Source organism: Bos indicus x Bos taurus, chromosome 10, assembly GCF_003369695.1.
Source record: "Bos indicus x Bos taurus breed Angus x Brahman F1 hybrid chromosome 10, Bos_hybrid_MaternalHap_v2.0, whole genome shotgun sequence".
NCBI classification, from domain to species: Eukaryota; Metazoa; Chordata; class Mammalia; order Artiodactyla; family Bovidae; genus Bos; species Bos indicus x Bos taurus.
The window spans coordinates 81,310,054-81,322,406 of NC_040085.1; the positions used below are offsets into that span (position 1 = coordinate 81,310,054).

The 12,353-nt window shown below is 40.2% G+C and overlaps 1 protein-coding gene across 5 annotated transcripts in view; it reads left to right on the forward strand.

Annotated features, from left to right (window-relative positions):
* GPATCH2L (G-patch domain containing 2 like) overlaps positions 1–11,898 on the forward strand; it is a 60,242-nt gene extending 48,344 nt beyond the window's left edge. For 4 of the 5 annotated variants that reach the window (XM_027552501.1, XM_027552499.1, XM_027552503.1 and 1 more), the window contains one exon: positions 6,250–11,898. In XM_027552501.1, the coding sequence (XP_027408302.1) occupies positions 6,250–6,410 (161 nt within the window). In that variant the 3' untranslated portion in view covers positions 6,411–11,898. Of the gene's footprint in view, positions 1–1,829; positions 5,274–6,249 lie in introns of those variants that run through there. The other variant, XM_027552502.1, reaches the window with a different exon arrangement.
* The last annotated feature ends 455 nt before the right edge of the window (positions 11,899–12,353 follow it).

A 12,353-nucleotide genomic window follows, 5' to 3' on the forward strand; every position in this document is an offset into this window, starting at 1 on the left:
CCTTCATTGACCACCTGCTGTGTGTCAGGCACTAAATTATATGTTCTATACACCTTCTCATGTCACCTTTATGAGAAAGTAGGTCATTTTATTCCCATTTTCTATGGGAAAACTGAGAATGTGAAAAGTAATTTGCTTGAAGTCTCTCTGACCCTAAAGTCTGTTCTTTTTCACTGTCTTCTGCTTTCTTGAGTTTGAATGCCTGTGTTTCACCGTCGGCAATCTGGAGTCATCTGCACTTCTGCTGCAGCACAGACAGGAAGTTAGATGTGTGGTAATGAAAACCCTGGCAGGGTGGCAGCTTAGTCAGTAGTAAAGGAGCCGCACGGGTTTTTTACTTTCATGTTTGTGTACAGTACAATACGTATCACTGTTCTAATGTCTAGGAGAGTGCTCGTATTTTTCTAGTCATGAAATTCCTAATTAAGTTTTCAAGTTAAAACTTAAAAGTTTTCTGGGCAAAACTAGTTATAGAAACCAAAATAGTAGGTACGGTCAGTGTAAGGTAGGGACCAGAGGATGACATAAAAAAATTTTTTGCAATGCTGGAAATGCTTTATACCATGAACTTGGTGGGGATTACATGAGTATATGCACATATAAAGATTCATTGATTTAGGTGCTCTGTATGTATGTTATCCTTACATGAAAAAAGGGAGATGATTATATATTTATATCATCATTTATATCATCAAGAATATTGGGTGTCTGTAGATATTTTTCTTTGGAGTTAAGATAATTAAATGTAATTAGTAATCATTGGAAATACTTTATACATTGTAATACATTTTAGGATAAATTACTCTGGTTAAAAAGAGCGTATCTGCTTGTAGGACCTATCAGAAGTACTTATGGTTATTTTCTTGCTGATGGTGAATTCACTCTGAGGGAATTGAGTATATCATAAATTATTTTATTCTCTTCAGAAAATAGATATTGGGTTGGCCAAAAAGTTCATTCCAATTTTTCCATTATCACTTAAGGGAAAACCCGAGCGAACTTTTTGTCCAGCCCAATAATATATAGATCAGAGCACTTGACACCTGAGTAAAAGAGTAGACCTCAGACAGATAGAAACTGCTCTCTCTCTAACTTAGTAAGTTTCAGCATACTCTGAAACTGACCTGTGTGAGCTTCTGTTTGGATGGCTACTTGATAGTGGTTCATACTGAATAGTCTCAATCACAGTTCTGATGGTTGTAGGAAGATTTTTTTTTAAGCGAGTTTTCACATGGCCATGCCATGAACTGAACATTTTGTCTGAATTATTTCACTTAATCTTTGCAACAACTTAATAAGGGAGATGCTGTTTTTTATTCCCAATTTACACACGGGAAAATTGAGGCTTAGAGAGGTTAAAATAGTCACTGAGGTTACATGGTTCATAAATTGTAGACCAAGATTCAGTCCAGTTTCCCTATGACTCTCAAGCTGCCCTCTTAAACACTGCAGGCGTTTGGTCTTATATATGACAGGATTGCTTCCAAACCATGACTCCACGTCAAAACCCAGGTCTTCATCCAGTCTGTGGAATTAGTAGAGACAGTGAAATGTAGTCTCCCCTCTTTTTTGTTCTTTTTTTTGTTGTTGCTCTTTTTTTCCCCCTTAATGTCTAGCTTATGTTTTTAACTTTTAATTGCTGATAAGAGCAGAACTGCTGAGAAGAGTTCACAATCCGTACTCCATATTCAAATCAGGAAAGTACTGGGAGGTATTAAGAAGACTTGAGCCTTAAACATTTCCCCTGCTAAGCCCAGCTCCTCTCACTTGTTGACTAAGGCCTGCTTCACTGAATATTTTCTTTTTTTTTTTCCTATCCACAACCTGAGTGCCCCATGGAGGTGAAGGACATAGCCCAAGCCCGCGCCATCAGTCAGTAGAACAAATGGGCTTGCTCTGCCTAACATCGGGCCATCTCGGATTCCACCTCTTTTATAGAAATGAGTGATGAAGAGAGGTGCGTTCCGCTTTGCCGCTGTATTAATACACATCAGGGGCCAGCTCCTGGCACTAAATCACGCTCCTGCATACATCTGTTATCGGACTCTTCACCAGTGTGATGAACAAGACTGCAGATAGAGGCTTCCTTGTGTCATTCTTTATAGGATTTTCCTAAAAGAATAAATAGCTCAGATCTCTGCCAACACTCTCCCCTGTCACCGTGATGAATTCAGCTTCTTTCTTAAACATGCAGCCACAAATCTTTTCCCTTTCCCCCTCCCCCATTAGTGGAAAGTTTTGAGTTGAAATTGACTGGATTTAAAGATATTAATAAGACTAGAAAGGTGAAGAACAAAAAGGAAAAACGTGCCTTCCTGTCTTTTTGTATTAATATTAACAAAGACCAGGGAGAAGGACATGTCATGGGGTCGTTGGTTAGATCCATCTCCACTCCCCTTCCCTCTGTGGCTTTAAAACATGCTTGTGCTTAGTGCACAGGGATCCACCCTGGATCCTAGTAAGAGTATTAACCTGCTTTTAAGGTTGATACACCAGAACAGGGACTTCTAGTACTGTCTACCCCATGCTGAAGTGAACCAGCTATTGTGTATGTTCTTAAAGAATGCAACTGGAAAAGAAAAAAGGGTTATTTTCTTGAAAATTTGAGAGACTAAGTAGTTATAAGAAGCATAAGGAACTTAGATGGAAACAAGACTTCTTTTTCTTGTGATGATTTTCTTTGTTAGAGTGGCAAATCAGAGCTTTGGGTGTGCAAATTCCTTTTTTTTTTTTTTTTTCCAAAAAGTAAACATATAGCTTTAGGTAAAGGAGAATTGGGATGACAAGATGTTCTGTTGAGAGTCCTGACTTATTTTTTTGTGGGGGTGGGGGGAGGGGTGGGATCTTAATTTCCCAGCTGTGCTCCCTGCAGTGGAAGTGCAGAGTCCTAACCACTGGACTGCCAGGGAAGTCCCTAAAGCCCTGACTATATTGGCCCTTCCAAGAGCCTTTTTTGACCTTCTTGGGATAGGATATGTGTCCTTGAAAGGGTACCCAACAGTTAACCTGTTAATTAGTTGTCTAAGATTTCAGATACCAGGCCAGCCATGCCAGCAGTGCATTCACCAGGGCAGGAAGTTTCACCTGTCTTACTCACTGCTGTACCCCCAGCATCTAAAAAACAGCACTCCACACATAGAACAATCTCATTAGATATTTAATGTATGAATTAAGTGAATAGAATCTTTAAAACAGAGTTATTCTCAATATTATTCTAACCCTGGGATTGGATTCAGTACTTCCATTTTAGATTGGTCCTTGTCTCAGGAGTCATGGGGCAGATTCTTATTGCCTACTATGCCTTTTAATTAGGTTTAAATATTTTTTAAAGTTAAAAATGTTTTTGAAGATAAATATTGAATGTCCGCAAAAGAACGTTTATAGAATATATACGTGGTGTAAAGAAAAACAGTACAACAAGTATCCATGTACCCACCATCTACTTTACAAAAAAGAGCATCAGGACTTCTCTGGTGGTGCAGTGGCTGAGACTCCACCTGGATTCAGTCCTTGGTCAGGGAACCAGATCTTTTATGCCACAACTGCAAGAGTTCGCATGCTGCAACTAAAGATCTCACATGCTGCAACTAAGATACTGCATGCTGCAACAAAGACCCAAGATCCCAAGTACCATAACCAAGACCTGGCGCAGTCAAGTAAATAAATATTCAAACAGGAAGATTCCCTTAGGAAAAAAAAAGAATGTCTTTTTAAAAAATTTTCTTCCCACTCTATGAAGGAGAGTGGGAATATATTTTCCTAATATATATTTTTGGTTAATTATTTGTCATTCTTTGTTGTTTTCAAATAGTTTTGACAACAGATACATGTATCTCTAAGCAGTATATTGTCTAGTTTTACATGTTTTTGAAGCTTCTGTAAGTAGAATGTCATATTTTATAAGTTACAAGTTTCACCTAGTTCTTGATTCCGTTCACATTTTATCCTACCAGAATCCATTCATTATTGCCATATGTATAGTATTCCATTTCTGAGCATGATGAATATATTACAGTTAGTCATTCTTGATAAACATTTCAATCATATTCTTATGATAATCGTAATCAGATTCTTATTCTCATGCTGGTTTGTGCTACTGGGGAAAGTATTGCACCATTCTGTGGGCGAACATACGCAAAAGTTTTTCTTGGCCATTTCTCAGTTCTTATGATGGCTGTATCAAAACAAGCAAACAAAGACGAAAAACAGCATGCGTTGTTTGAAGAATGTGGAGGAATTGGAAAGCTTGTGTATTGCTGGTGGGAATATAAATAGTGCAGCCACTGTAAAGATCTCGTGGTTCCTCAAAAAGTTTAGACATAAAACTACCCTGTGATCTAGCAGTTCTGTTTCTGGATATACATCACCCAAAAGAATTGAAAGCAAGGATTTAAATAGGTATTTGTACACCTGTGTTCACAGCAACATTGTTCCTAGCAACGTTACTCACAGCAGCCCAAAAGTAGAAGCAACCCAAACGTTCATCCCCAGATGAGTGGACAACCAAGGTGTGATCTATACATTCAACAAGTTATTATTCAACCTGAAAACTTTCATCATCAGAATGAAATTATGACACACATTATAATATGAATGAAGGCAGTGTGTTAAGGAAAATAAGCCAGACACAAAAGGATGAATATGATTTGATTCTGCTTATAAGGGGTACCTAAAACAAATCAAATTCTTAGAAAATAAAACAAATGGTGGTTGCCAAGGGCTGGGGGAGGAGGAGAATGGGGAGTTATTGTTCAATGAGTAGAGAATTTCCATTTGGGATGAAGAAAAAGTTCTGGACATGGGTGGCGGTGATGGTTGTGCAACAGTGTGGATGTACTGAATGCTACTGGGGAGTATGCTTAGAAATTATTAGAATGGTATATTTTGTGTGTATTTTGCCATAATAAAAAAATATATATGTAGCCAACACAAAAAGTTTTTCTCAGATAGTTTTTCCCCTGTGGTTGATGACCTTGGGGTAATGGTAGGTACAGTTTTTATGAAATTTATTTTCACTTAAATAAGAGTGAATGAGCATGCGTACTTGTGTGTGAAAAAGAGAGATTTGGGTGGTGATGTCATATGTATTTCTTGCTCCTGGGGTTGAAGTTCTGAAATGTTTGAAAACTACTGCCCTCTAAAAAACTTGTATATGTGCCATAGAGTAATAGCTTTCGATTTTTTTTCTTGGTAACTCACAGTAAGAAATTTATGTTTGAATATATATTGGGTGTACCTGTAAAATCTGAAATAAACCTTTGGGTTCCCTCTGATATTTTCTGTTCTTTTTCATTAAGGGGGAAAAAAAAAGTATTTGTCATGACCTACTACATTGGTTTTGTGACCCATAATTTGAAAATTACTTTTCTAGATTATATTCCTGGGAGTGGAATTATTGTGACAGGATAAAAATGAAAATTTTTAATATTTTGCTTTATTTTAGTGTATGTTTGTTTTCAGTAGAGTAATGGTGGTTTGTACTCCTCTGCTCAGGGGGCATTTGCAAATGTGGGGGCAGTGTTGGGTTGTCACAGTGACTGGGGTTGTCACAGTGACTGGGAATGCTTTGAGCATTCAAGGACAGGGTCCGGAAGGGTAGGTGTCCTAAAAGAAATAGGACAGCCCTGCACAAGCAGTGTCATCCTGTCCAGAATGTCTTAATATCCGTGCTGAAAACAGGGCCCGGCTGTGTAATTTTTCTACCATTTGCCTTACTGTTCAGTGTTCATTGGTGACTCTGTCATATTGGAGGCATGGAACATTATAAAAAGAGCAGAGGGCTTGGAGTCTAGTATATGAGTTTGAGTCTTGCTGCTTAAACAGCCGTGTCTCTGAATGAATTATCTGCTTTCTCTATGCCTCAGTTTTCTGACCCAAAAAATGGAAATGGCGATACCTATTTCTAAGAGTTTGCATTAAGAAATAAGATTGTAAGTATACAGTATTTATATAGTATACTTCCTGGCATATAAATGCTTCATAAGTGGTTATTAGTACATTACGAATTTGTACTCCTGAATTTATTCATTTGTTCAGTTAAACCTATTTCTTGATGTGGAGAAATACTTATCATACTTAAATCTTGCCTTTAGTTTTTGGTTAAAAAAAAAAAAGAAACCCTATGTAGCTGCTTGGTTTAATAGGACATAAAATATGAGGAATATGGAAGTTTTGTGTTGACATGCCTCTTGTTCTAATTTGTCTCTCTGACTTTTTTCCTCCTTACTTTAACCGTAACACCCTTACCAGTTCACATGGATGCAGTGGAGTCAGCTACAGCAGCGTCACAGGCCCCCAGACCTCCAGACTCGGAGTGGCTGGTCAGGACCTCTGCGGCAGAGAAAGCCACTGACTCAGCTGCAGCTACGTCTTTTAAAATGCCACAGGAAAAGAGCCCTGGATACAGCTAGAACGCAGTATTTCACCCACCAGGAGCTGACTGGATGTTGTTGAAACAAATATCAGACTTTGTATTATATTGTCTTGCATATCTTAATTGACATTCCCAGCCCTTTCACCATCGGACTGACTCCTCTTCAAACAAAGAAGTGAACTCTTTCTCTTAGAAAATCATGTTGTGCAAATCTTTTTTTTAATTATTATTATAAAGGATTGAGACAGCAGTTTTTTTTAAAAAGGCCATCCAATGCTGTATATGTTAAATTGCTGTTGTTGTCCCAACAGTTACCTACAGCTCTGTTTACAGAGCTGTTGATTTTTTGCAGATATGTCCTGTTTTTCTTGAAAAACCAGTACCTGCTTTTGCGTATTTTTTGTGTAGTGCTTTTAATACCATTTGAGGAAGTTCTAAATTTGCAGTCAGTTCCAAACACAGAGTTAAGACCTGTGTGTGGAATTAATTTGCAGGAGATAAGGCTTGCCTTTGAGCTTGGTCTTTATTCAAGCAGAGTGCCAATAAGATAAATCCAGAAAGTTCTTAACTTGAAGCCTCAGAAGAGCCACCAGCAGCACGGGCCTTGGGAACTTACTCCGTTTTTCTAGATGGCCTGTTGGCATCGCCAGCAGCTGCACTGTATGTTGCCTCATCTCCAAAGTCTGTGTTCTACCCAAAGAGGACCTCTATACATATACATACAGATGGGTGTAATGAAGAAGGTCCTTTAGGTGTACAGCGAATTTAAAATAGTCGGTGGATTGTGTCTAAATACTTCATGTCATGGTGTAAGCCTTTATGTACTAAACGAGACTTTTACTGTTAGTATTATAGGTCAATAACCTGTAGCAGAAATTCATACTCTATTATAATAATGGCTTCTTGGGGCCATACACTGGGGAGGAAAAATGTCTTTTCAACATGACTTTATACTTGGCGTGTTTATGACGGCTTAGCTGCCTGTGGAGTTATATATACAGCCATGCCTGAAGTTGGATGATCCTTTGTCAAAATGAGGAATACGTGACTGCCTACAGCTACTGGAGAAAAGCCACCCTTTCTAAAAAAGTATCATCAAGAGTGTCTGTCATCCTGGGACCTGGTTGGCAGAAGGGCTCTTTTTCGGTACAAATTGAGTGCTTTTATTCTGCAGTACGCAGGAGCCGTTCTCAAGTGCCCACTGCTCTGGTGGCGCTCTGGAGCAGCGCGCACTCCGGCACCTGGCGGGACAGAGCCTCCTCTCCCGGAAGCACCATTGTGCCTCTTCTCACACAGAACGTAAGGGTGGGCCGCGCTCTCGTAGTCCTTTGAAAACTGTCCTCCTCACCAGTGGTAGCTGCAGAATGGCCATATCAGTGTGGTGGGTGTGAATCTGGTGGGAAAGGGGGACCGGAAGCTGTTTACGCAGCACTTTATCGAAGACTGAGAACCTGGCCGTTGTCCGTAACAAGGGATCCTGCGGAGCGAGGGGCAGGTGGAGATTGGAGTGAGGAGTAGTGCTCAAGCCAGCCCGGCTTCCCCGGGAGCCGCCCAGGTGCCCTTGTGGTGGCGCGTGTACTTCCTTGCCATTAGGCTGCACCCATCAGTATAGGGAACAATGTCTGTTGACTATAAAGTGGTTCTACTCTGTTGTTTCAGTGATGAAGGTAGCTTTTTGTTGTCATATGTGCATTCTTACTTAGTCCCAGTAGTGTCCTGAGGCACACATCTCTAATGGAATTTGTTGGATTTCGGGGAGAAATCCACGAGCATAATACTTGTATTTTCTTTGCAGTAAGCTCCATGGCTCATGCAGAGATCAGTCTTGCGATAATGGCCTATTGAGACCTCTGTAGTTTGGGTAGCATCTTTTTCTTCATGACACATAACCTAATAATTCTCCTTTTTACCTATGATTAAAAGTAATTTATATGAACAGCTTTACTTACATTTTAAATATTTCTGTGACGAAAAGGTAGGTGATTACTACTTTTACATTTTATAGGGTTAAGAATAGTCACAGAACTTCGTGACTTGCCCCAAATCACATAATCAAGCCAAGACTAAAATCCCAGACTTTCAGACTTTCTTAGTCCTGGGTTATAATCTTTTGTTTTTCATTAATAGAACTGAGTCACTCTGAGACTCATATTTTTGAAACAGTATGCCAGACAAGCTGTATATCCTCTTTCTTGATCAATCTTTCCTGAATATTTTGAATACTTTCAGCAGGGAGCACCCCAAAATGCCATGCTGTGCTGTGCTTAGCTGCTCAGTCATGTCCAACTCTTTGCAACCCCATGGATTGTAGCCCACCAGGCTCCTCTGTCCATGGGGATACTCCAGGCCAGAATACTGGAGTGGGTTGCCATGTCTTCTTCTAGGGGATCTTCCTAACCCAGGGATCGAACCCAGGTCTCCCACATTGTGGCTGAATTCTTTACTGTCTGAGCCACCAGGGAAGCCCATGAATACTAGAGTGGGTAGCCTATCCCTTCTCCAGGGGATCTTCCCGACTTAGGAATTGAACCGGGGGTCTCTTGCATTGCAGGCAGATTCTTTACCAGCTGATCTACCAGGAAGTCCCAAAATGCCATATCTACCTTTATGTAATAAGCAGAAAAGAAAATTAATTGCCTAAGAGAATAGCCATTAAGCACACAAATACATTTCCAACACAGGGTTGTAAATTGTGCTCCTTCTTTAAAGCTGCTGCATGAGCATGCTTATAGAAGACTCACTGACTTACTCTGCTTGTTTTTTGTATGAGTCCATTCCAGAGGAGTAACCTTAGAATCAAGTGTATTTTGAATCTTAAGCTTTGAATTTCCTTTTTATACAACAAAGTGTGTAATGTTACAAATTAAGAAAAATCTGTTAACCTTTCAACAAAAAAATAATTTCAAAATCAAGTTTTGTAATCTCTTGGAAGAAAACCAGATAATAGCTTGACTTCCTTTGAGGATAATTTTTGAGCCCACATATGTATGATCTGCTCAAAAGTAATAACTGAAGCAGAGTTCCCCAGTTCCTCCTTATTTCAGGTTTCGGATTTATCCCAGCATGCTATAGTCTGCCTGTCTAGGTCCTAGTCTTGGGTATTTTTCACAATGGACGAAAGTCAAGACATTGTCTACTTTCCTGAGCATCTTTCATAAAGGATAGTTCTGCTTACAGGTTCAAGGGAATTTAAGATTATATTTCAGATTCAGTGTTTTAAAGGGAACAACTTCATTTGCATCCGAAGTTTTGTTGCATTTTGATAACTATTCAGAAGAAATTAGTAGCTGGTTTTTGGTGCCAAATTTGGAGGAGCAGAGTATGATCTTTGTTGAGTGGTGTGTTCTTGATAAATAGGCCTTGAATTCTATAGAAATCAAGCATAATTGGAAATTTCAGGTGACATTGTTTTGCTGGACTGTACAGACAGGCTGCAAAAAAGACCTGTTTTGGCAACAAAATGACCAAAAGCTGAAATAAAGATTCTTAATCGGTGATGTTTATGGCATCCTTTGCTAAGTGCAGCTCAACACCTTGGACAGGTAATTAAACTATTTCTGAATCCCAAATGGATGAATCTGAGATATCGCTGCATTTTGGAACCAGAAGTACAGTCTAGACCACAGCACAGCAAGTTTTGATGCTCCAAGTACAGGAGCAGAGTTATCACAGAAGTCGTCTAGAGTCGAACAAATCACAGTGTTGAGCAAGGAAGCCAGGTGAGCACTGTCATGGCTGGTGTGATGGGTTCCCCACTTTGGCTTAAGGCAAAGTCTCCTGGTGATGCATGATTCGTGTCAAGTCTGCTTTATTTTGGCTTTTACTACATGATTCTGAGCCACAAGCTTTTGTTTCCTGGGGATCAGGCTAGGTAAAAATCTCAGTGTTAGAATCCGTATTCAGCATTCTATATTTGGTGAACCTTACCTTGAGCTGGGATGAGAGCAGAGTGACGTTCTCCAGCAGCTGTGGCTACATTCTATTTGGGGCGTAGTTTATAGACTGTATCATGGTCCGTATGATGGTGGGAGGGGTGGTGGAAGCAGATTGCTCTTACTGTCAGCTGCTTCCTTGGTTACTGCCCATTTTAGTTGTCAGTATTTCCTTATCTCCTGATCTCCCACTCTAGTTGTGACAGTGAGTGGAGTGACCAACATGACAGCATTCGGGTTGGGTTTCTACCCCATTAGAAAACTGGCACAGAGTGGGAAGGTGAGGAAGTTGGTGGATTCTGCTGTTAGCACTTGGAGAAGGCAGGGGCCACCCACTCCAGTATTCTTGCCTGGAAAATCCCATGGATGGAGGAGCCTGGTGGGCTGCAGTCCATGGGGTCACAAAGAGTCAGACATGACTGAGCGACTTCACTTTCACTTTTCCCTTTCATGCATTGGAGAAGGAAATGGCAACCCACTCCAGTGTTCTTGCCTGGAGAATCCCAGGGATGGCGGAGCCTGGTGGGCTGCTGTCTGTGGGGTCGCACAGAGTCGGACACGACTGAAGTGACTCAGCAGCAGCAGCAGCTGTTAGCACTGAACACAAGTGGTCCAGTGATGCCTTCATCTATGTTGAGGTCACAAAACATGAACATCAAATGCCTACAGATAGCAACGTTGAAAAGAAACAAGGATATCGAATAATCTTGGCTGAAGAGTGTGGATTATCAAGTTTGTAAGAAGCTCAGCAAAACAAACTCAATGGCCCGAAGAAGACATTTTCCTGCCACTGCACTAGGTAAAACTGCCAAATGTGAGGAATACATTTTTTAAGCATAGTATTTGAAGAGTGGGGCAGGTCCTGAAGATGTTCACCAAGGAAAAGGATATTGGCAAGATCCAGAGTGAGAAGGTGAGGAGAAGAGAAGGAGACGCATGGGGTAAGCGGACTAGGACCCTGAGACCAACAGCACCCACACATTCTCTGCCAACCAGATCGGCTGAATCAGAAGCTGAGGGTGAGGCCCAACACTCTTCCAAGCCCTCCAGGGGATTCCACATGACGTGTTAGAACTGCAGGCTTTGCCGTAGTTGGAAAGAAGTGTTTTAATATACTGGTATCCCCCCTAAGCTCTGAGGTGCTCTTATACTTTCCTCCATAAGTATAGAAATGTTTTGTGTATGGTTCTTTGCAGAAACTATTAAATGTCTTTATTTACCATACTTTTCCCCTCAAGGTCCTAAAAGATCTGGAAATACTGAGATAGGATGATGTGGAGAAAAATGCCATTGAGGTCGTTTTTAGATGGATGGAAAACAGCTCTTTTAAAAAGTGGATTAAAATACAACTGGATTTTTAGTCTGTGAGTGATAAGTTGTTTTTCGCCATTGACAGTAAAACATTTGTGTAAGATAGTGCCACCCATGATTTTATGATACCTGTTCATTACATCTTGGTTTCATGGGAAAATGTCATGTATTTTCCAGCATCATAATGAAGAAGCCTTTAAAGTGTGGCTCACAAAAATGAAAAAAAAGGGGGGGATCCACCTCTAATACATAGCTATTGTGTAATAAATACCTGTTGGGTTATTGGTTGTCTTTTGCTGGGAATTAATCTCAGTACTTCAGAGCATGTAAAAATCAATTTTCAGTGATCTCAGTTAATCACACTCTGTTGTCTTTGTTTTACATTTCATCTAGTGATTCCACAGGGCTTGGGGACCAGTAGGAACAGCGTGTTATATGTTTTCTTTGGCTGACTTCTAGTCAGTGTTTCCGAAGACGGTAATCTTAAAGCTTTGAAATGAAATCATGGCCATTTTTTCTTTAGATTTTATTTCTTTGAATTGGCCTTGGTCTGACTTTTATTACTAAAGCCTGTGAACCAGAGTTCTTTCTGGGAAGATGTGTAGCTATGGAAGAGTTCTCTATTTCCTCTGATGCTCCTGTTTTGTGCCTGGATCTTTATAAATGCAACTGAGTGATGACATGGAGAGAGGTCAGTGCCACTGAAAGAAAAGTCTAATGTTAGTTTCCCTAGAAAC